The sequence below is a fragment of the Lepisosteus platostomus genome, chromosome 11 (genome assembly GCF_059453375.1).
Source record: "Lepisosteus platostomus isolate fLepPlt1 chromosome 11, fLepPlt1.hap1, whole genome shotgun sequence".
Lineage (NCBI taxonomy): Eukaryota > Metazoa > Chordata > Actinopteri > Semionotiformes > Lepisosteidae > Lepisosteus > Lepisosteus platostomus.
This window is the reverse complement of record NC_142621.1, coordinates 8,671,511-8,696,968: the sequence shown is the minus strand read 5'-3', so window position 1 is coordinate 8,696,968 and position 25,458 is coordinate 8,671,511. Positions and strand designations below refer to the sequence as shown.

Here is a 25,458-nt window from a genome sequence, read left to right as displayed (position 1 = left end):
TAAACCAAGAGAGTCACTTTCAATCAAAATGTTTCCTTTTTAAAAGCTCATATGTGATTGAAAACACCTGATTGAATAGTTGTTTTTGGATTCCCACGACCTGAATATGCTGTTGGTTTACAGATTAAGCAGTTGCATTCGTTGCAAATGGCCTATATCTGATGCCATGATAAGAAAGCAAGATATATCCATCTTCTAAATGCTTTTTTCAATTCAGGGTCTTGGGGGAGCTGGACCCCAACCCAGCAAGCAATGGGCAGAAGGTTACAACTTGGACGGGATACCAAGCCATCGCAGGGTAACACAAACACACTCACCCAGGGGCAGTTTCCCTTGAAGCCAATCAACCTACCAGTATGTTTTTGTACTATGGGAGAAAACCAGAGAATCTGATGGAAAACCATGCGAACACGGGGAAAACATATAAAGATAGCACCCCAGGTCTGGAATTGAACCCATGGCCCCCACGCTGAAAATCAGCAATGCGAACCACTGAGCCACCCAGAAAGCAAGGTCCTGTCACATGTAAAAGCAGAAGACATTACGCTGATAAGCTTAAACATTCTTTTCTATGATGCAGGAAACTGATGCACGATGCTTAAAAAGTACAGTAAGCTGTGGAAGCCATAAAGGTGCTTGAAACGTCTAGATTTTATTTGTATTGTGATATATAATTAGAAGGTGATTTGCATTATTTATTTATACGTCTGCCACAAGCACCCATGTATTTTTTTAAAAAAGCTACTAAACTATGGCGTTGTTACAAAGGCAGGTATTTTATTATGTCTAGAATATATTAGCTGAAATAAAAAAGCATCAACCAAAGCTCTTTGTGTACTGCATGGATAACCCAGAGCACAAGTTTGGAGAATTTTCTTCGATGAGGTTTTAGCCTGTTGTTGTGGGAAGACGTGACCTTTCCAGTTCAATTACAGGTATGACAATGTTCTCTTCCCGGTGTAAACTTTAGTTTAAATGAAGAGAGAAAGACGCAGGGAAAGAGTCGTCCACATCCAAGCTAGCTGTTTCCAGACAGGAGTCCAGGCACGTGTAGGGGCTTGATTTCATCCACTCGATTCTTATGGATCTGAAAGGCCGGGGTCACCCATCGGCCACATGAACACTGCTCGCCGTACCAGTTGAAAGAGCCCAGCTTTGAGCTGCATTTTGGACACAGAAGCTAGAGAAAAATCAACAAGGATTGTATGAAATAACAAGACTTTTCTTTTCACAAAATCGATAAACCAGAAACAGTCTTAGGAATCAAAAACACTTTGAATTACCAAAAAGAATGCAAGTTAAAAATAATTCATATTTCTCTCCCACTAAAGGATAACTTTTTTTATTAACCTTCCAACTGACAGCTTTTGTTAGAAGATTGCCAATGTATTCTCACCTGCCCATCGAGAACACCAAGCAGTGCCGGTTCCATCCACTGTACTGGCTCAATAAAATGGGACGTACACTGCCTTTGAGCTGCACTCCCAGCATGTTGTATTGTACTACCTATCTTTTTATGAGCAAAGGCTGTTGGTCCAGTTCCAGCGTTGTGACTTAGAATACTAGAATTCCGAAATAAGGTGCGTCTGTGAGAGGGAGACAAAAAAAACAGATTTCAAATCTTTATTACTAATTTATGTATAAAGCAGTCCTGCTTTCTGTGGTGCATTCCAGAAGGATTCCAACACTCTTCTGAGAGTATAAACGGTTATTTCATTGTCATCAAGATAAGGTGACATTTAACTGGACAGAAACACGCTGCTCTCTTTCAGATAAACAAAATCCTCTGAGAAACCGTCATGTATATACAGTATATATGTTTTCATACAACACCTTTATTATACAATGTCCTTCTTAACTACGATGAGCACCACTAAAAATACTGGAACTGTTGCCACATATGCTGTCTTTGATATAAAGGATAAAAAGAGAGGCCTTAAGTTGTTAAAATGGCAGATTTGTGTTTAAAATGCCTCACGCAATTACTCTTGGCCTGCCAGACAGATACATGTATATCATCCTCACCCAGTTTACTGACTGGCATTGCAGCTGCCAGCACACAGCAGTGAGATACCCTCCTGTAGAGGTCTCTAGTGAATCGCAGTTTACGAAATTCAGCTCCTGCAGATGTGTAGGAGCATGGAGATCTGCAGGCAGCGGTCTCCTGCTATCCGGTTTGCAAAGAAAGTCACGAAGGTGTAACTGTCTCCGTGCAGGCTGCCACTGAACATGGTCGGTAAACGTCTTTTTGAGTGTGGCCATTTAAATGCTGCCAGCTCCTTCAGTGTTTCATACCTATCACCTTCTAAAGAAGCATATTACACGTGTTTCATTGCAGGAAAAGGTGCTACTTGCCACACAGCTAAAATGGCAAGAATGTGGAAAAGAAAAAAAAGGCAAAAAGCCTTTTTTTTCCCCATAGAGCTAGATCATAAATTCCATGGAACACATATGGATAAGTCCAGAGAGGGAGTTAAATACAACAGGTCCATCAGTTTAAAGCTGTTGAAGAGAATATTCTTCCGTACAGATTGAGTGGGTGGAACCAATGCAGATGTGGATTGATACCAGACCTATTTGCATACAAATATTGGTGTCACAACAAAATACTTGTACAATAATGTAGATAGCTCATCTAACATTTTTCATTGTAACAGAACAACTGTGTAGTTTTTCTATTTCAATTACATTAGTATTATTCTAGCTGTTATAGCTCCCTCAGTGAATAATCTTGAAATAATTATTATAATTGCTTACATTTATATAGTGCTTTTCTGGACACTCCACTCAAAGCGCTTTACAAGTAATGGGGATCCCCTTCACCACCACCAATGTGCAGCCCCACCTGGATGATGAGTCATACTGCGCCAGAACACTCACCACACATCAGATATCAGTGGGGAGGAGAGCAGAGTAATGAAGCCAATTCATAGATGGGGATTATTAGGAGGCCATGATTGGTAAGGGCCAGTGGGAAATTTGGCCAGGACACCAGGGTTACACCCCTACTCTTTTCGAGGAACGCCCTGGGATTTTTAACGAGCACAGAGAGTCAGGACCTCGGTTTTACGTCTCATTTAAAGGACGGCGCCTGTTTACAGTATAGTGTCCCCGTCACTATACTGGGGCATTAGGACCCACATGGACCGCAGGGTGAGCGTCCCCTGCTGGCCCCACTAACACCTCTTCCAGCAGCAACCTTAGTTTTTCCCAGGAGGTCTCCCATCCAGGTACTGACCAGGCTCACACCTGCGTGGGTTGCCAGTTGTGAGTTGCAGGGTGATATGGCTGCTGGCTCAGTACCTACACTTATATACTGTACCTACACTTACCTACAAATACCACGTACCTACACTTCCTGCATCTGTAAATGATGTCATTGTCCCTTGTCTGTCCACTAGTTGTTGGATCAGCAGCAAACACTTCCTTTGGTACACTCTGAAGCTCTGAGAAGAATACAATTAATAACACTTGACCTGGAATGTATTTTATCAATCTTGATTAATCCTTAGCTTTTACACATGCAACGCTAATCAGATATGGATATCAACTGAGAAAAAAATGCCTTTATTTAAAACAACTCATTCAAAATAAAATGAAAAACTATCTTGGGAAAAACTGCTTACGTTTCTTACCAATTTCATGCTTCAACACATTTATCTCATCTTACTGCTCAAGGTGGCAATCAGAACTATTACCTGGATATTTCTCTGTGAGCTTCTTCAGTCTGTATTGCTTATACAATGGACTACTGAAATCCACTTCACACCCCATCATCTCATACAATTCCAGTTGGTCCAGAAACTCATCATTAATTCTAAATAAGAAAATAGCGATTTAAAAATACTTTTAATCAAGCCATTTATTTTATTTTTGTTTCATGTTGTAAGCAACCATTTACTGTATGTTAATAAATGGAAGCTACAGTAGATTGGATTATAGACCTTTCTTTAATGAACAGTGAAAAACAATCAAGTCAGCTAGTGTTTAAATACAAAATTTTAAAATAATACAATTAAAATGTTATGTTAACCATTTTGCATCCCCTTAAATAAGGTGTAAACTCACTACTAACCTGACATCAGGCTTGACTTTCTGGAGTGTAGTATATGCAGTCATCAGGCTCACTTTGTTAGACGTCATCAAGAATGCAGTCACCACTGCTGCACTACGACTTTGCCCTGCGTGACTAGGACAATGTACTAATGATTATTAATGAATATCACAAATTTTATAGAGATGTAATATACTTTACTGTCAAATGTAAAGAATACAGTTGATCATGCTTTAAATTGTTGGTAACCCAAAAAACATCCACACTTCCTTTGATTATAATAAAACAAATATGCTGCAAATTTGATAAAACAGCAATATGAATCGGATTATAAAAGCATTAAGTTTACCACAGGTACTGTACAAGGTATACTCCTTTTGGAGGGAAAAGTATCTAAGCAAACAGACATGCTGTATAGATATACAGTATAGATGTGTTTATGTAGATTTAACATCTACACAACTATCATAAAATATTAACATTTAGAGCACTACAAATCTTTATTAACAGTTTTCAACTGCACGTGATCAATATCATTATTAACATAATATTAAACCTTACAACAGTGTGAGAAAATCATAGAATAAAACTGATTACCAGGTGCTTTAATTAAATGCATGCCTACCAGTGTACTAGGACTGCAGAAGATGGATTAGCAAAAGCTTCTGAGATGAACGTAACGCAGTCATCCAGAGAACTGAGCAGATCAGTGCAGGACTCGTCTAGGGCATACACAAACTTGCTCTGAAAGCACCCGGGAAGGTTTGGTGCTTCCGAATCTACCGTGAGAACGTGAGTTATACCATCCGCTGTCAAACTCTGACAGTCTTTCAGGTCTGAAGCAGCCCCTATATACAGTCCTGTCTGCACACAAATCATGTCCTCTTCTTAGCCTTTACGCAGAGTATGAATGTTTAGAGACAGCTTTGAGCTAATCTCCTGAAGAGAAAAAAAATACAAATTAGTCGGTTAAAATCTAGTTTGTTTGTTTTCATAATTCACCATTGATTTGATTCACTAGAACGAGTTACAGAATTGATCAAATATCACAGTACGCATTAAAATGCTGAAGTATACATATATAGTAATTTGAATACGTTTGTGTGGGGAAAATAGTTTTCTTGTAGTTCATGTTGTTTCATTGAATAAGTAAATGCATTTTATGTGGAAAGCTTGTATTGAACGGATCAACAGCTAAAAAAGTTTTATTTAGTTCAATGTGCATGCTAATTCTGATTATTCATTATGTTTAGACTGAATATCTGTATTTAGATAAGTACACTTTTCCGTATCCTATTTATTCAGAATAAAGCTAATATAATAATAAGCTTATATCAGTCACCGTTAGTACAGCAAAGCATCAAGAAGAAACACAAAGTGTGATTTACCATCCAACCTCTTCCTCATTGCTCTTGTAAATAGCATCCGATCAGGAAACAAAGACGACGTATTTAGTTCCCAGCATTAAACTTTTCTTCGTTTTGTAAAATACAAAAGAAATCATGAGGCAAGTATGATTTACAAATTTTAAGGAAGATCACAATTTTGCACACACGTGTCACCTAAATTTCGAAAATTAATCACAATTTTATTCAACACCTTAAGATTTTAAAAACAAACCGCAAAGGTGTCTGCAATTTGAAATCAAATACCCGAGATAGGAGGGAAAGAAAGAAACTGCAAAGAGCAAAAACGACTATTGTTAGACAAGGGCGGGTATTGTCCGTTTATAACTAATAACACTATTTCTGTCGATTTGTATCGGACAAAAATTAAAATATTGTTTTCATTTGATTTGAACAAATTCCTAGTTGTGTATTTAATTTTGAATCCAGAAAAAAAACTGGAATAAAGTATTTGGTGTATCTGTGGATATAGTCACTGTACTATGTAAGAGGTGTCCTTAACTATAATGTTGAGGGGGGTTCCATAATTAGTAGCTGGTATAGCTATGTCCTAATGAACCTCATGGACGTTTCGTATGGGGGAACACAAATGACAGATCAGCGAAGACAGTAGGCAAGTGTGATTATGGCCCTGAAGGGGCGGCCACGGCGAAAATGAGAGCCCCCTCCACACATTAGGACTGGCTTCCTTCCTTGCAAAAAATGACAAGTGGAATTTTGTTAACAGAGCTGAAGAAGTGAGCTTAACTGCACCCTGCTAGGATGGCCGGCGTGGCTGCGGCGCTGAGCGGGATGCTGTGGAGATACAGGACCGCTAATGAAGTCAGGACCGAGCATGAAGGATCCCAGAGGCACGCACAGGACAGATGGCAGGAATGCGGCTCCGTGCTGGTCACGCTGGGCTCAGCTGATTGGCCAGGTAAGTGTGATATTATCTTATGCTCAGCTGTGGCAGTTCAGCTTAATTTACAGTTGTGCTGTGGAGCGCAAAGATCCTAGTTTTCGATACCACTGAAAACCCTCCCCTCAACGAAAAAAGGAAAGAAAGAATGCATTTTAGATTTACAGCGAGGTTTCAATAGTACGATGTATCTATTTCATTTCTTCCTTAAAAATTATGCAGATTAGCGAATGTTGTAGTTTTCCTGTCGATTCTACATTTATCTTTTAACTTCGTTAAATGATTTGCCGTTCAACAATATGCAGTTTATCCGGGAAAGGAGTATAAATGCAGAGAGTGCTGTAGTAAATTGGAATACATGTTTGAGTTAGCGAACAAATGTCTGCCCTGTGTTGTAAAAGCGATGTTGTGATACATACGGTTTTTTTTTTCATTTTAAAAACAGAGACAGGCGTCCTGTGATAAATCACCTCCGCATTCAGTTTTAAGGCTCTTGTGATGAGCTAGAAAAGCATTCTTACACAAACGGTAGATGGCAGCAAATAGTCCCTTCTGAACAAGTGTAAATCGCTTCAAGGAACTTCTGGGAGGCCGGATGATTGCACAAAATCTTGCTGATATAGTTACAAGAGCTTTCATTTTAAATCAGATTATTAAAAAAAAAACAAGTACGTGTTAAATATAATTGCTTGAATAGTATGTTTAGATTGTGTGATGAACTTTGATCAGATGTCCATAGCTATCAGTTCATACTTCTGCGTGGTGTTTACAAAAGAAAAATTCAGACGGTAAACTTCACATACCAAAAGCTGCTTATTTTGTAAATGAATTTATCTTTATCCTTTTGATTGTCTTGTAACATTGACATTTTTAAATGTCATACAAAATGGCAATGAAGAAATCTGAAGAAGGCACAAGGCTTGAGCCTCATTTGTAACCTTTATTAAAATTACATTATAAATAGTTCAGGCTGCCACTCCTAGGTGACCTGTTGATATGCTAGTATGAATTATTATCCTTAGTGGAATATAGAAGTATTCCACTATATATATAGAAGAGTGTAACATCAGACAACCACTATGATTTATTATCAGAGGACTCGATCACACAAAATTGGTAGCACATATTAAGCAGTGTTTTTAGTATATTTTTCTTTGAATGTAATTGCTTAAGTACACAGGGGCTATTTACACAGAGCAGCAATGTTGATGTTTTGGCTCGTTTCTTATTTACTTATTTTTTTCCCCTGTCTCTTCAGCGTGTTCTGAAAACTGACACTGTGACATTTGAGTAGGTGTGACTCAGTCTCTCTCCGAGCTCCACCAGAGAGAGAGTTATTATTTAAAGCAGCAGTACCTCTCCGTCCGGCTTAATTTTAACAGAATCGTTTTCTGTTTTGTTTTTGTTAAATGAATGAAGTCGTCCTCGGAGTCACATGCGTCTTGTCCGCTAAGGACATTGTATATCGGAGTTTCTCTCATTAGAACATAAAACAATGAGAGGAGGCTGTTCACCCATTTAGCCTGTTTGGGCTAGATCTCACCCGCTGAAAGCTGTGTGAATATATAACACATCAGATAAAAACAAAACAAGAACTTCTGCGATGTGTGATGCATTTATGTTGCTCCCCAGTAATATACTGTAGGAATATGGTGCTCCTCTTTCCAGGCTCCATGTTGGATGTTCTTAAATTACACATTAAAAGGTCACATTCACACTTAAAGATCCAGAACAGGTGATTAGACTAATCTCGTCGGTTTCCTCGGGACACATTCAGATTAACCTGAAGTGGTCCTTTCAGAATCCCTGCAAAATCTCATCCAGTGACTAATTTCTGCAAATGTATTTTCGTTAAGTCTGTCCTTGGATCTGTCCTTTGGTACAAGTATACAGGAAACACTAACAAATAATTAGAATACTAGAATTCAACTCACAACTCATTTCACTTTGTTCAATAGCATGCCTGTCGGCTCTGAGACTATTTTTCAATAAAAAGTATTCATAGTTCTGTAGGATACCATGACTGTTTTAGCTTCACAAAACAAACGAAAATGTTATAACAGAGTAAATTGACATTTTGTCCCATTGAATCAATTGTCCATTGGTATTTGATAATAAAATCCATAGACAATACATCACACTTGGTAAATAAAGATAAAGATGTATTATACACCAGCTTTATATAACCTTCAGTTTATCCCATGTGGCAGCAATAAATAAGTCTGAAGCTTCCAGACAGAGATGTAGGATTAACTAGTTAGTCTCGTGCTTCTTAAAGATATCATCTGTGAAAAATGGATTAAATCTGCATAAAGTAAGAGGTTGCCTTAGAAACTGTCTGAATTTGTGAAATGGTAGATTTCAACTCTTATGTAGTAGAAACTGCGTTAATTATAATTTGGCGCTCCCTGACATAAAGAATACTTTTTGTTTTTGGAAAGATAGGCTTAGAATTCCCTTCTGCACATAAGATAGCAATTATTCACGTGAATACAGCAGGCTTTGAGGACTTAATTTCACCATCTTCCTATACACATTCAAAAGCATTGCTCAACTGTAAGAAACTAAAGCCAAATCAGTAATTGCATGCACATAATACAGTGTTGTGTCATTTCTCAGAAATTATTCCATCATAAACATGTATTAGTAATTGTGGTTAATTACGGAGTTACAAAATCACCATTGTTATTGCTCGATCAAAATGATCTTCTCAGCTGTCATAATGATCTAATATGAAAAGCTTGTTTTATTTTATTGTTCTTCACTGTGACCCTGTGAATCTATGTGGTCAGTTGGTGAAAGTCTTTCCCGCTAATCAGTCTACATCCATTCTCAGGATGAAAAGATGATAGTTTTTGACTGAAATAATAACACAATTTAAAGGCTTCATGCCATATATTTTATGTCTAAGCATTTCTCAGCTGTCTTAAAAATACAGAGCTCCTGTTATGTGTCAGTCTTGCTAAAGGACTTATTAATAGCTGTGTCTGAATTTTGTACTACAGTTAAAAATAGATTTTTCCAAATGGTGTTACTACCCAATATAAGTGTAAGATCCTGCTGCTTTCTTCTGTATTAAATATTCATATTTACATTATATAGCTTTGTTCATCTATAAGTATCCTGAATTTTTTTACGCACAGGAGCAAATCAACTTCAGCCATGACTGCAGTTACCACCCACATGGATAAAGTAAGACACTCATTAAAAATCTGTCAATCGGTCAGTCAATCATTTTGCTAGAGCTATAGCAACCTTCACAACTTTACAGAATTATATAGCTGTTAATATTGGACAGCAACAGTAGAGCATGTGGGCACAGACGAGGGGAAAACAAACTCCCAGTTGGAGAAAATAAACGTCTAGAAGTCCCAGGTCTAATAGTTGCCCCCATCCAATCCAGAGGAGTTTGTTGAGCAAAAATTATAATACATCTTGGACAATCTCTGCAATGCCAAGAGCTGAGATCCTGTTGTTCTGGGTACTGTGCTCCGACAGTCTCACTTCACAACAATTTGAAATAAGTGTGTACAAAATGGTATCACCCCTGCTCTTTCAAAAACCGCCATGAGATCTTTAATGACCATGTAGTCAGGACCTCAGTGTAATGTCTGAGTTAAATAACAGAGACCACTGGGCATTGATTTAGGAAATTATGGTATAGAAGGAAGAGCACCACCTGCTGGTCAACAAACAGCACTTTCAGTTGCGTCTTGGATGCCCTCAGAGGTCTCTCATCCCAGCCTGACCAGACCTTCACCTACTGAAGATAAACTATTGTAAACAATTCCTTGGTCACTTTCTGCTGTAGGCTGGCTGTTGGCTTTTTTTATCAGAGTTAAATGATTCACGTGCCTTGAGTTTAACTTTCACTCTGTTGTGCATGATTTATGATTAACTTCCTTTGCCAATAAACCAAGAAATAATGACTCATGAAATAAAGGCTCGTCTTTCCTGTAGAGCTACACACTTCCCTTGCTTTTGAAAGTCACCAACAGGAAACTTTGGCGGGGTTCCTCATCAATTATATTGCATAAGAACAACTTTCTGTGTGCTTTCAGGAAGAGTATGAAGTTCAAACAACCACACAGGAAAGAGAAGCAATAAACAGTATAAACTTTGTAAATCTTATTTTTCTAATTTAATTTCAAAAACCTCTTGAGCTCAATGTACTTCCTAGCTGTAAATGCTGTGATACTGAAATCAAAGGACTCCTTTATTGCAAAGAAAATCCCATGGCTCCAATTCGGTTTTACATTTGTCTATATCTTACTATACCTGGAAATACAATGCATTTTATGAAGTAATGGTATTGAAAGATTCATGTTGTTGTTTTTCTTAGACGAGAACATGAAAACAAGATTTTGTTCTACAAAGAAACTGAAGTTAATGGGTATGAAACCAACATGAAATAGAGTTTACACTTTTATCAGAAAAATGTAAAAAATCAATGAACTATATGAACACAGAAGTTGTGTGTTGGTTCCACTGTGGTAAACTTTTCACATAAAGAAGTGTGTGTGTTTAAACCCAGCATTCATATGCCTTCTGTTTGGGAAAATCCCATACATCTCTACACTCTTTCTTGAAGACTTTTCTGTCTATTTCATGAAAACCATAAGATGATTACCATGACACACTGTCCTTTAGAATCCAAAGGAATGATTATGAACTTTTCTGAAGAACAAACAGAAACAAATGTGTTGTGAAGGCATTAAATCTTTGAGATAAAAGCTGTTTATTTGTCACCTAGACAAATAAAAAGGTGTCACACACCTCACACACAATTTTTTGTTCATTAATCAATCTCTTATTGTCTTTTATTACAAATGAACAAAAGCATGAATGGTTTTATAAAAATTAATGAATATGACTGCATTTTCCAGACATTTACTCTCATCGGAGAATTATTTGCATTAGAATCAGAATTAACACAGATATTTAAGGTTCAAAACTGATGCTTGTTCCTTTTCTTTATGAAAGGAGAAGCCCCGTTTCGTGCCTGCACATACACAAAAACCTTGGCAAGTCCAGTTTTGGAGATCTGTAATCAGTACTACAGTGAAAGATGACAGGCTTTATAGAGAATGACAAAAGAAATGAAATTGAAATAAACCTTGGAGCCTTGTGCCCCCTGGACAACAACATTTTTTTACTGCAGCAGGTTTTCTTATTCTTCCACTGATGAAAGATTTTCTTTTCTGTCTGCCTTTACAAAATGTAAAGGTAAAAATAAAGACGTAACAACTGAGGCATGAACATTTTTCATCTTTTGTTTTCATGATTGATGACCCATAAGATTGATGATACTTAAAATTGTTGTTTAGGGTCTCATCACAGCCACAATCCAGCAGGATACACTTATCATTTTGGCCTGTTTAGGACTTGATAAAGCATGATGTGCCTAACTAATGAACGTTTGACAGATGGAGAAAATGCTTTCTTAGCAGAGCCAAAATCATTCTGTCTTAGATTAGACAAAAAGGCTGTGTTCCCTTTGATTTGCCTCGGCATTATAAACAAACGTTACCACTGCAACTAATTGGTATGTTGGGGTTGGACATTAAGAATAAACAATGAAGATAATATTATTATAGCGTTTGCCATATCAGTATGTGTTTTATCAGTAGTTTCACACAACTGTTTTCTTTCTGTTATGAATTGTGCAAGTTATTCAAAATATAGTTACAATTTACTGTTTTAAAGAATTGTTGTAGAAATATGTTGGTTTTAAGTCCTAGTCAATAATTAGAAGGCAGTAATAAAATATCATGGAAGATGAAATTTTATTCAGATTCAATTTATATAGATAACAATGGCATCCAAGTCTGCTCTTGGTAATTTTCCGCAGCGGGTGACAAGTCCAAGTGTTTTATAAGATCCTTTATTTTGCTGAAGCTAACATGGAAAATTGAAATACTAAGTTCCTATATTTCCCAACAGATTGTCTCCTCCTAGCATTTTCTCTTCAAATTTCAAACTACTTCAGCAGGAAAAAATGGTAAAATTAATAATAATAATTGCTTACATTTATATAGTGCTTTTCTGGACACTCCACTCAAAACGCTTTACAGGCAATGGGGGTTCCCCTCCACCACCACCAATGTGCAGCATCCACCTGGAATGACCCTGGAATGAAAAAAAAATGATTTATATAAAAGACTGTTACATTTGAACTCCATGTGTAATAGGAAATCAAGTTCTATTATAAATGCAAAGTAATAAAGTCAGTGTGTTAATAACTAAGAAGAGATGTAACAGGAAAAATAGAATATCTCAAAACCATGTCCAAAGGGGGGTTTTGGGATGAAATAATTAAATGTTTTTTAAGCACCAAAAAACAGAAGAGATCTATGCAATTACACCTCCGGAAGAACAGCACATATTACTCCATGAAGAATCCAAGACAGGTTTACTTGTGAAAATCCTATAAAGTGCAAGCTCTGCTACTGTTTGTGCCCATCGACAGGTGGTTCAGGTTTGTAGTGTGGGATGAGGGATTAGTACAGAGGTCATTGTTTGGCTGGATAATGTTGTGAATACAAAAGGGTTACCACAGGAGGTCTGGATCGTTGACTGTGCTGTGGGGGGAGGGTCTTTGAGATTTTAGGTGATGACGGAAAGCAGGAGGGTGTGGTGAACCCGGTATATTGAATTATCTAGGCCAATTGTTACAGTCAAATAGTGATATTATTGTCATTTTTTCTCACCATCACTTTATTGTCCTGAGGTTTTCAAAACAAGGAGTGAGGTGCTGATATTGAGTCATTAACTTTCCATAAAATACCCCTTTGTCTGATTCATGGCTGCTAGGCTGTATAGCACCAGGTCAGAAAAAAACCCCAAGACATTGCATTAAGTGACAGAAATATATTAAAGATTTTTTTTATTTCTTCATATAAAAGGTCAAATCTACATGCACTTACAGTACAGTACTTGTATTGCAGAATGCACACAAGAACAGGACAATAAGGTTTATTCTCTTGAAATCACAGCGCAAACACCTATTTATATTATTTTCTTTAAATTATTTTTTTCAAGTGTATTTTTTCATCAATTTTATTTTTAGGCATATTGCTTTCTAAAACTAATGCTAAGAGCTGGTAGGTTTGTCTGAGCTTACAGAAGTCTTGTGGAATATACTGTTTAATCTTCCAAACCAAAAGGAAGACTTTTGTATTATTTTATTCAAATTTCTACAATAGGTCGCAATACCTATATATATATATTTCAGTACAGGTTTGATATGAAAGGTTTCCTTTCCAGAAGCACCTAATTTAGTGAATCTACTTATCAGTATTTGCACGCAGATACAACAGATTAACCGTAAAGAGTACAGATAATACATAATTCGTCTAAACGACAACTACATAACAGAACCTTACGCTAACTTACACAGACAAAAAAAGCCGATTAGAGTAAAATATAACAAGGGTTATGTCCCAAACCATGTGCCTCCATTAGAGAGATAAAAGAAGAGATTGATAAATTGCCATTTAGTCCTTTTCTTTGACTTTCATGAATTTACATTATCTAATGGGGGCAGAAATGAAAAGCCCTGATTAGTGTGGAATGAGTTGGAAAAAAAGCTATTTGTCTTTGTTAGCATCCTCCTGTGTTCTTTTATGACCCGTTTTTACAAGGGTGGGAGCCGAAATGCCTTTCCCATTAGATTGAAGAGCAAGGAGGCTGAGTGGTCATCCCGAACACTAAACGGAGTGTCTCCAGAAACAGAGTTCAAGATTGTGAATGCTGGTGACTCCTGTGTAACCTTCTGAGGTACTGAGAGCTCACCCTTAAATGACCCCTAACTCTGAGGAAAGATCTGGGTGCTTCCAAGGGGTCTCCAGACCAACAATGAGAACTTCAGTGTTTAAATAAATTGACCAGTTCTCCCTCAAACCCTTCATCTTTAAACACGAATAGCGACTGTATTACAAAAATACGGTTACAATGTTGGTAAACATATGCCATTCTTTGTTTACAATTTTGTTACAAGATCCTAATTGTAAACAAACTACTTTTACTGATATTTTGGGAATATCTCAAATAATATTACTTTGTTGTTAAAGTCAATGTGGTATCTTAATTAGCAAAGGACAGAAACATTAGAAACACATAAATTACTTTTTAATTTTTACCTAAAAGTTGCGTTGTTAAATGATCTTTTTTTTTCATTGCATGGTAATTAAAACTGGAAAATGTTGTACGTGCGAATAAAGCCTTACTTTACTGCTGCTATAATGGAATATGACCGTAGGATTTTTAAAGCGTCAAATTAGACTTTTTAATTAAGCGCTTTTCACGAATACTTGGCAGCCTGATTGCCAAGATTCCTGAATTTCAAAGTAGCTGTTACTAAAACACAGCCTTTCCAAAGCAGCATTACCCTATACACGTTCATTTAGTCAATTTCAAACAATATTATTTCCTCGATAAAATGACGGGGGGCTGAGTTTAAGTGTGTTGATACTGTAACAAGTATGAGCTTAATTATGTTGTACTGTAATATCAGTAAACAAGAACTAAAACTCTGGGTGTTTTTGATGATAATGAAATGTTTAGTCAACAAAATCCAACAATGTTATTTATTTTAAACGTAAAACATAACACCGTTAGATATAAAAACGCGTTTTGTGGTTTAAAGGAGGAGAGAGCGCGCTTGGGTTAGCCGACGTTCACCACTCGGGATGGAAAATTTTCCGTCTTTCTTTTCACGAAATGTCCTTTCCCAGAAAATTTGAAAATGTCCAAAATAAATACAAGAGCTGTCCGGGGATGCGACCGCTCTTCAACCGGGCGGTTACACGGAAACCCTGATCTGATGATAACAGCGAGTGATGCGGTCGTTGGGATTATCCCAGTTTTCGCCACCCCCTTAGCGGGGCCCCTCTGTGTGCCAGTCCTGCTGTAGCAGCAGTGAGAGTTCAGTCGGGTTGGGGAGAGGAATTCAGAGGGAGATGCTGCTGTCTGTGACGGCGCAGCTACAACAACCCTAAGGAAACCACCCCGCAAATAAACTCATCTCGCAATGGATAATAATGACGCGTTTCTGCACCTCAGTAAGTGGCCTTTCCGCCTTGAACATTTCACCGTCGTCGGTTCCTTGTGCAGTTTTATTTAGTTTTCCCGTCCGTGTGCCATGCTTGCGATGTACTGTACGGCGTGCTTCCCCTGCCTGTAGGGTCTGGCAAACTGAATTCCATCAGCGGACTTTAGACGGGATATAAATCCAATGGCCGTGTTATCTGTTTAGCTAGCACTTGTCTTGCAGTAATGTTTATTGACAAGAAGGCTGTGCCAGTGTAGAAAGTCAGGTGATAGCAATTCTCCCTCTCTCAGACAGGGTCAGGGGTTGGCAGTTTAATTACTCTTATGTAATATATGGCCTTTCTAGCGCGTCTCCTACTAAACTGTTTGCAGCTGAATGGCTATTTATTAGTCTGCAATGGTACGGAAGACGTCAAGTACTTGTAAGAGGAGCTGGGACTTTTGCCACTTTGCAGAAAAGTTCATCTGGCCAACCTAACTAAATGGGACTTGATGTACAGTGCTGGACAGTTTTTAGAAAAGACGTCTTAATGGGCACAGTACAACTGCCTTAAATACATTGGGTTTTTTTCAAAGTACAGATATAACGCATATTTGTTAAGGAGTCCACATGCGTGTGTAGCTTAATACCAGATTTCTTGGGACAGATCTATGTAGTCGCACGTCTGAATGTTTTGCAATTTTGATGCTATAATTTGCCCGTTACAGACATGGATACACAACACCGTGCTAAGGCTTGATATTAAACAAATAGACAGGGAATGGAACATTCTTTTTCAACACGATGGCTTGAACCTGAGAAAAAGCGGGCAAACCTGAATATTTCGTTTCTTGTTCCATCTATGGAAAAGATGTAAGGACACAGCGCCTGCATGTGGTTTTTCCATAGGTTTTGCGCTGTTTCCGTGAATTGCAGTCAACGAAAGTTGATTTTTATGAAAGATCTTAAGTGAATACAGAAACAAAATCTGTATGGCTTTTTCTATATACGTCTGAATTCAGTACTGAGTACTGAGTGACTGCTGCCTAAGAATTGTTAGGGAGGTCATCCACGATTCTATTACCTGAAGGTGCCAAATAAATGTGTGGAAAGATAAAGATGTTTCTCGTTATTTGGCAGCTGTGGTTAAGATAGATTTGTGGCTAAAGTCTTGTCATGTTGATTTATCTTTAAAAATAGTTTATTTGTCAACAACTGCTTTTAATAAAATTAAAGCAAGGATTTGTGAAGCTCTGTTTTAAAATACTAATTTAAAGATTTTAAAAAGTGATAGTAAAATTGGGAAACATAACTGTATAGCTGAATACTGTTTCAATGTCACCTTAAATTTGTCCTTTAATACACATTTTGTTCTGGGTAAAGGCTTCAGCAAAATTAATATTTAGGCCTGCAGTTGTTGCTGCTGCATAGTGTTGTGTAGGGCAGAGAAAACTGTTGTGTGGAATGTATTTGTGTTAACCTGAGATTTGTTTGATACTGTGGACTTTGACATCCAGTGTCAATAATTTCCTTGTTTGAAGATCTGAGAGCTCTTGCTGCTCCACAGTATGACAGAGTACAGTGGATTTGTTGTTTTAAACCTTGGTCTCTGATTATACTCACTGATATGATCTAAAGTTGTTGCTTCTGACTGGATAGTCGTGTTACTGTAGTGTTCTCTAAAGCATCAAGTAACGCTTTTCAGGCAAGAAATTGCGTGTTTATAACATCTGTGAAAGTTAGGAGTCATAACAATATTAATATTAGAGTTGTATTTTTTGAGCTGTAGATGTCAAAGACTATTTTGTGGAATTTCACATTTAACATTCACGGGAATGACTGGATATTTGGCTGTGTCCTACAAACCAGGATAAGTGGACTGACGATGGATGGTGGATATCTTGGACAACTTTGGGAATATTTTAAATATTACTATAATGTGCTATCTTCAGTATTGAATCACTAAAAAAATATTGCTTTACACTATTACAACAGTGCATGATTGCAAGCTGGCTAGTTTCAGAGTGTGTTGCATTCTGTTGGTTAAACATGCAGTGTCATCTGTCCTTGGGAGAAATTGCTTAATGTGAAAGTTACATACAGTACAGTCGCACTTAAACTAAATCAGCCTTCCCAGTGACCACTGGTATGAGATCAGTAAATATTTTACTGTCTGGTAAGCATGTCAGAGGTCATAATGAATTATAATAGCATCTTGAAAAATAAATTGTCTACTAAATAAATTAAAAACTGTTATACCGCATTTGCTGAGATAATTATACAAAATGATGTTATAAGATGTTATACAAAATGTGAGTGAATCCTTCTATGTGTTAAATGTACCTCTAAAATTACACAGCTTAAATGAAATGCAGAAAGTCACCAAATTCATTGCACTCCAGGAAATTACTTTAAAATTTATTTTAAACAACCACCCACATTTTCTAACATTATTGCTGTGGAAGAGAGTGTATTTATTTGATCAAATACTCCATAAGAAATTGGAACGAGGATTGTTTATTGCTCTCAGCTAAGCTATGTTTTATCTTTTGCATTACGGAATCTACACAGGGACAACATTTGTGGAGTTTCATGAACTAGGTTGCAAGAAAACAGGATCTAAGGATCCTTCTGTGTTGCTGACCACTGAGATTAAAAAAAAAAGGGTTGTAGTTCATTTTCACAGCATCCATTAACAACTCGTCTTGTAATATACTTCTTCCTCTCCCCTCAATTCTTTGTAAATGGGATACTTTTGATTTCTATTATAAGGTTTCAAAATGTCTCCGTAACATGGTTGTTCTGTCTTGCAGTCCGTAATGTTCTCTAATGTCACAGTCTGCCTCAAGGCTTGCTGATACCAATGAATTAATTGAATTATATTCAATTCATTATGTACCGAGTACGATAATCTTCTGGTTCACTGTGTTTTGTTTCATGTCCAAAGGTGTAATACTGCTTATTAAGACCTTTTTCTAGTTTCAGAAACATGGAAGGAAATTGGGATTGTGTTTTAAAATAAAAGTTTAGTAGTAAAGCTTGTATGTGACTGATCATATATAGGTCATAGCCTGAAAAAATAAGAAGTTCTGATTCTGAAACCTACAGTCTTATAAACCAAACAGTTTGGTTATAATGAAGTCAAGCTCTTTTCAGAGGATAGTCAGTTCACTGGTATTATCTAATAGTATCAAAACTAACAAACCCTGTATGTGATTTAAGGCCAGCTGGTCAGGCACATTTATGTTATGTTCCTTGTTATTGTGCAAGCTTAATTACTGTTGTGTAGATATAAAATACTGTATGGTGATGAAGTAATGCTATAAAAAGTGCAAAATGAAAATGTAGTTATTTTTCATGATGTGGAAATTGAAATGTAAGTGGTCTGGATAGTATGTACTTTTGTTTATCCTCCTTATATTAAACTTGATACAGTATCCTTTATGCCATGAAGAAAAAAATACTGTAAATCTAAAATTTAAAATCAAATTGCTTGATTGGAATTTTTGTTTTCACATGCCTCATTTTGTGTTTGGGTTACCACATTTGCTGATATTTTTCTGGAAATTAATATTTGTGTTTCTTGCATCTGGATTAAATTCAAGATTTGACCATATTCAGAATGTGTCTCTCGATGGCCACCTATTGTTTGCTAGATACCCAAAGAAAAGCCCCTATCAAGTATTACTTTTTCAATTTGTAATTGGCAGTAGGTTGGATGTTCTGATTGAATTTGAGCCCTAGTTGAATTTCTATTACTTTAATCTTCTAGTGGGTCTCTGAAAGCCGAAATGATTCACAGCCTTCTTGCTACTTTGAGATGTAATCTTGAAATGCTTTCAAAGACAAACGCTATTGTCTTTGAAACATGAACCCATGTACCCCTAACATTTATTTAATTATGTGCTTTAATAGGAGGTACAAAACCCATGTTGTCTCTTTAGGTATGCAAATGCCATTTTTATCAGCAGATGTTGTAAAGGGACCCTAGGAGAGGGATTGATTTGCTGGCTCACAGTGTACCTGTAATGCACTTTGAAAGCATAATGTGATCTGTTTTGTTCCCAGCCTGGCTATTGTGAGTTATGATTTCAATGGATTTAAAGTGACTCAGATTCATAGAGAAAAGCAAATGTTTTACTTACTAAAAATCAAGCAAGCCTGAGGAAGATTAAATCTAAAAAGCAATATTAAGATTTAATATTACTCTAAATTGATGTGACCAATTGGGTGTTCTTAATGTAAAGTCTTTTTTATCTCTACACATGATGTTTATCTTTATGATCTTGAGGCATCAACTTAATTCATAAATGTGATTTTTGAATTAACATGGTAATACAGTATGTCAACACGGCACACAATATACTGTACTGTACTGTATATACATTTAGCAGCCATTATTTGCATTACAGCAGAAGCAGTACCATAACCTGGAAGTGGTCAAGTGGTTTCTGCTTAAATTGCTTTGTATAAATCTGTTTGGAAGGAGGTTTGTATTGGTTAAACATCTATTTTTTTTGGCAGTGGACACTTACTGATATTTTATCACTTTAAAACGTAACTCCCAAAACTGGAGAAATCTTACAGTAAGGTATACTGGGGCCTTTTTAGCTACTGCAGTTGAATTTGCACTTCAAACATTGTGGGATTGTTTTTAGTCTGTTATTTTTAATTTGTGTTATTTCTCTCAGTGCAGAAGAAGATAGAAATGGAAATAAAGAATCTATTAGATAACATTCAGCATGCACTGATATGCAGTGCAACTGTGACAATTACCAAATGTGCAACGACTCTGTCTTCTAATGAGCATGTTATGTGCCCTAGTTACAGCAGTCGTAGTTACAGAGCTACTGGGGACATTCAGAAAGAAGCAACACTTTCAGTTGCTTACTTCTGATTATGACTTAAGAAAAAATAACTTACTGTATACCTTGAAAACAAAGAAGACCATGAATTTTAATGTTGCTCCATAAGCAAATTAAATTTTAGCTACAAAGGTTATTTGCTCACATTTTTAATATCATTAGACACCCAGGTTTTACTGTGGCAGCCAAATGTCAGCCAAATCAGATAATACTCCCGTGTTCTGCAACTCTTAAATCATTGGAAGAACTGTAGGCTGATTTAGCTCCTGAAAAACATGCTGCTAAAACAACAGGTGTTCCTGAGCAGATAGTTGTACTGACGCTGTGAGCCTGATGAAAAATAATCTGATCTGCAGCAATAAACGGTTCTTCTTGGACTGATCTGAAGATAATCTTTCTAATCCAGCACCGGGCACAGTCTTTTGTTTTTTGCATCTTCGCTCCTGTTTAGCCACTTGTCGTGTCTGGTTTCACAGCTCTGTTGTCTGCTGTATGTGCTGGAAATGATTTAGTTTATCTCACTATGTGGCACCCACTACATTCAACTCCTTGTGAAAATGTTACTGGATCTTCTGGCTACCCACACTGTAAGTATCCTAGATTCAGAGAATGGCATGGTTTTTTATTGAAATTAAAAGGTAATATTCATATTTTCAGTTCCTATGTGCGTTCACTTTTGTGTTCGTATAGGAACTTTTAAGTATCATCTTGTAAATTTTCTGTCTTGTCATAGTGTCGGGCTGACGATAAGCTGTTTTTTTGTAGCAGCTGGCCATGCTTGGTTCATCCTAGAGTGTTCAACCACAGCACCTGTGAAATTAGTAGTTTTCTTTGTTCACTCTAGTTCGGATCAGGCTATTTTTAAAGCTTTGTGTGCTCAAATTACTCATGAATATTTCTTAATTCTTTTCAAACAGGTAGATTAAGTCTGTCTCACAAATACATGTGACATTCAACTGTCAATATATTTTTTGTGATAAAAGAAAAGCCACTTACAGCTGAATCAGTTTTATCATGACATTTGAGATTGAACTAAAATGACCTAATCTATCAGTGTATATTATATTATTTGTGTGGGACATAAATTCGTATTGTGAAGACCTGTAAACTTAAGACAGTTTTTTTTTAATTTCAAAATGAAAGAAAAACTAGATCTTGTGCATAAGATGACATTTGTAGTCACAGTGAATGATTAGATAAACAGCTGAGCGAGACAGATTGAGAAAAAGAACCATGCCACATTCCTTGCTTGTATTTTCTTAGTTTTATATAAACTGTATTTTAAATTGAGAAAATAAATAAAACCCTTTATCATTAACATTATGTCAAATTCAATTATCACATTTCAAGCCCATGCTTTTTAGTCTAATAAGTCCACGCATATTCAAGATGTCTTTGTTTTAGGAAGCAGAGATAAAATTTAAAGAATTAGGCAGAAAATATTTAACGAACCTGGTAAGTATTTGAATTAATCAAAACATTGTTAGATTGGCATATCTGGAATCTGGCAGCCTGAAAACCCTCCAGTCTCTGTGTCATTTTATACTTTTCTGCTCACTTTTGGTTAATCATTAGATAATCTGTCATCAGAAACATGTCATCAGAAAACTGTCTATTTGCTTTTTAAATGCATGTTGATGCCTTAGTTTATAGAGGCTCAGTATTTATAGAAAGATATAAAACTGTACAGAATTGTAATGAGTTAATTTATCTTTTGGGCTTTTTTGGTGCAAATGCACAATACCAGGAACTGTTAATTCCTGCATAACCCTTTATGTAAGAGCCTCATTTTTAGCATGAGGGTCATGTGAATTTTAAAATGTTTTATTCTTACGTAAGTTTCTTTTTGTATGAAGTGAGTCAATTGTACAATGCATATATATTTGTCATGGAATGTTGCCTGCATTTACAATACACTATGAATTCTCAATTAAGGACAAAGAAACTCTTTCAATGTGATGTCCCTGGCCCCTTGATAGCCAATTAATATGAATTGTTTCTGCTTCCCAGTAATTAATAAGTAAATGAATGGGTTCCTTTTACAGCAGTGTAGTGCTTACAATGAAACTGCTCTGTTCTGGCTGCAGTCCAAGACAAAGAACTACCCCACTGGGCTTCATTCTGATAAACACTGTCCGTCCTTTGCTGTGAATGTAATTATAGCTATCAGTGACAGAGGGCTCAGGTAAAACCTAATGGTTGAGCTAATCTCTTCCTTTTTCAACAGTTCATTTTCACTGGGAAATATTATACCCATGGCTACTATTCCATAGGTGGAGGAAGTCTCACGTCTTAAATCATACTTTTTCATTTGTCCAGCTATTATTTTAATACGTGAACCTTTAACTGATACCAGTAGAGAAGACTAGTGAGATTGCCCCTAATGGTTTGTTGTTATGTTTTGTCTGTGATGTAACAATGTAAAATAATCAATGTTAGGTGAGTTAATGTGGGCTGAAGATTGAGGAGCTAAGCTAATTTTCTTTCACATGGCTTGATTCCCCAAAACCACCTAAAGCACTGTGCTTCACAAAGTGTTATATTAAGACATCTTTCTCCTTCTTTTCTCGGCCCGGTTTAAAAGTTGTTAATGATATCTGGTGTTCATTTCATTACACAGAAGTTTTCATTGGTTTCTCTCAAGTTAAACACGCGCTGCTTGTATTTTTAAGACCAATGTACAATTTTAGCAGTTGTATTCTGAGTAAAAAATCGGAATGCATTATTAAAGTTTTATTATTTTAATTTAACAATTAAAAGGCTAGACTTGTTTCATGATTTATATTCATATTACAGGTTAGGTTTAGATTTGACATTAAATTAGTCAGTAGTTTTTCTATAAGGTCACATGAAGTAGGGTCATAAAAGTAGCCTCAGGTATGAGCTTGCCTAGGCTACTGGTAGAAGCTGTACAGTGTCATCAGTCAATCACTGGGGGACCTCATGTCCTGGAGTTACAGTAGCACCCACTTATTATTCTCCTTCAGGATTCATTGGTGATAAAAGATGCTGTCAGCCCTCATTCATGTTTGCTTGATTTGCATTATAGATTGAAAGTCCCCTTTACTGCAGGTCCTGTTTGAAAGCATTAATTGAAGATAAGATCACTTTATTAGCCAGATACAATTTCTTGCATTAGGAATTTGTCTTTTCGCATACCCCAGCTTGCCCTCCATGAGACACACAGGCACACAGACGGGGAGAGAGAAGCCTGGGGTCAGAGCACGGGGTCAGCCATTTATATGGTGCCCCTTGAGCAGCTGAGGTTAAGGGCCTTGCTCAGGGGCCCAACGAAGTAGGATTTCTCTGCCGGCCACGCAATTTGAACCCGTAACCTTCCAGCCACAGCCGCAGATCCTTAGCCACAGTGCCACAACTCCTTTCTTGACATTCGTGAGAAGAAAAAAGTGTGATTTTCCAGTATTCAGAATTTTCCATGCGCGTCAGTCATGTCTTTGTTATGTGTCCAGTTTGTATGCCTGTCTTCACTTCAAAAGTTTGGTGAGGCAAGCAAACCATACCCAAAACAAAATAATATGAACCAGAGACAATGTGAAAATAGAGCGTCATCAAATTCGAACCAAACAATATCGAGATTAAATGTTTTTGTTATGTGTTTCTCTGGATAAACATGAAGGAGTATTGAATTCTGGGCATAGGTTTTATAATGTGAGATTTCATGGTTTAGGCTACACCTTGTGTATTGAATTAAGAATTTTAGTTAATAGCAAAACAAAATCTTCTACTTTCTTAGTCCCAGCCTTAAAATTTTTCAGTCAACTTTTTGAATTCATATATATATATATTTCAATGAGCTTGGCAAGCGCTTTGAGAAGCCACCTTTAAAGGCTCTATATAAAATAAAGTTTATTATTATCATTATTATTATTATTATTATTATTATTATTATTATTATTAATGATAATATATTTCTCTGGAGCCCATTGCTCTTTTATTTAAATAACAGTTTAAAATTTATGGTTGTTTTGAATGTAATTCTGAATGCACAGTACCTGGCTTCAGTTGGAAAAAGCAATGCTTCACACTGCTGATCTAATGGGGACTGTCATTTCTGCCAATAGAATTTTCTGTGTGGATGTCCAGTAGCAGACTGCTTCTTTACCTGTGTGCAACTGTTTCAGCCTGAAACCCCCAGCCATGTTCTCATCGATCGAAGACATTGACCTTTTGTTGGTGGGATCAAGGGATTTTGACGGCAGCATCATGAATGTTTGGATTTGCAGTGTTGGTATCTGCTATTATTCTGCTATTATTATAATTGTTGAAAATTTGAGGTTAAAATTCTATGATATTTTTAAGGGAACAGACCTGCCAGTCTTCTCTCACAGCTTAATCCAGTTTGGATTTATCAGTTTTTTGTGTTCACAGAAGATGTGGAAAAAATATTCTTAAGGTAACTGTAAACGAATTGGTCAACACATTCAAAACTACCTAGCAACACTTATCCCCAGTTAGGAAAGAACTACCTGAAATAGTAATTTGGGGGAATTATGAAGGATGTATATAACACTGATCTAACCAACTGAATGTGACCTTCTTTGGGTATTCTATGTTGATGAAGTTACATTACAGCTCTTTGTTACCTACAGTATATGTCTATATTTTGTCAGATGAAAAACAGAGGAGACTCCTGTAGCAACAGCAGTTTTACAGGTTCATTTAGATATTCAGCAGTACATAATTCAGTTTCAGGGCAGGCAGGCCAGGTTAATCGTTAAAGTTCTTTCGTTCAGGAAAAATTAAAATTTGCAAGTTGTACGGGGAGTTTTGAGAAAACATTTTTTTCCTATCCTTGTTCCGTGTTTGTGGTAATTTAAAGCTTTTCCAAAAATGTTTTTTGTTTTGTTTTATTCTGAGTTTATAAGTTCACCTTGTAACTTCTGTTGGCAATTACAAAAATTACAAAATCAATATGCTAGAATGTATATCTTGTTATGTTTCTGCTTGACATGATCTGCGGAAGGAATGCTTTATCGTCTTCACCATGACCAAGACATCACGGAAAAAACTAGATGAGATTTTATCCTGAGGAATTTGAATTGTCATTTAAATTCTGTTCATTTAATTTTGAAATTGGGTTATGCTTGGAGGCTAGAATCTGTAGTAGTAGTTTAATGCAGGTATGGGACTGAAAAACTATTATGAGCAAGCTACACATTCAGATATTCTGCACTAGTCTG

The 25,458-nt window shown here is 36.6% G+C and overlaps 2 protein-coding genes across 8 annotated transcripts in view; one reads left to right on the top strand and one right to left on the bottom strand.

Moving 5' to 3' along the window:
* Positions 1-632: 632 nt before the first annotated feature.
* On the bottom strand, positions 633-6,231 carry dusp12 (dual specificity phosphatase 12). 3 transcript variants are annotated; one of them, XM_088598284.1, is made up of 8 exons: positions 6,214-6,231; positions 5,443-5,528; positions 4,680-4,993; positions 4,076-4,189; positions 3,699-3,817; positions 3,350-3,446; positions 1,397-1,586; positions 633-1,180 (listed from the first exon to the last, which is right to left on the bottom strand). In XM_088598284.1, the coding sequence occupies exons 3-8, from the start codon at positions 4,931-4,933 to the stop codon at positions 1,019-1,021; spliced, it is 936 nt and encodes a 311-aa protein (XP_088454410.1). In that variant the 5' UTR covers positions 4,934-4,993; positions 5,443-5,528; positions 6,214-6,231; the 3' UTR covers positions 633-1,018. The 3 variants fall into 3 exon arrangements, with proteins under 3 accessions (XP_088454410.1, XP_088454411.1, XP_088454409.1); XM_088598285.1 differs by lacking the exon at positions 6,214-6,231 and having other exon boundaries at positions 5,443-5,542; XM_088598283.1 differs by lacking the exon at positions 6,214-6,231 and having other exon boundaries at positions 5,397-5,457.
* LOC148651935 (retinoic acid receptor RXR-gamma-B) overlaps positions 6,223-25,458 on the top strand; it is a 32,636-nt gene continuing 13,400 nt past the window's right edge. Inside the window, exon 1 of one of the 5 annotated variants that reach the window (XM_088598278.1) lies at positions 6,223-6,379. In XM_088598278.1, the coding sequence (XP_088454404.1) occupies positions 6,223-6,379 (157 nt within the window). Of the gene's footprint in view, positions 6,380-15,126; positions 15,424-15,805; positions 16,266-20,670; positions 20,845-25,458 lie in introns of those variants that run through there. The other 4 variants (XM_088598281.1, XM_088598280.1, XM_088598282.1 and 1 more) reach the window with 4 other exon arrangements.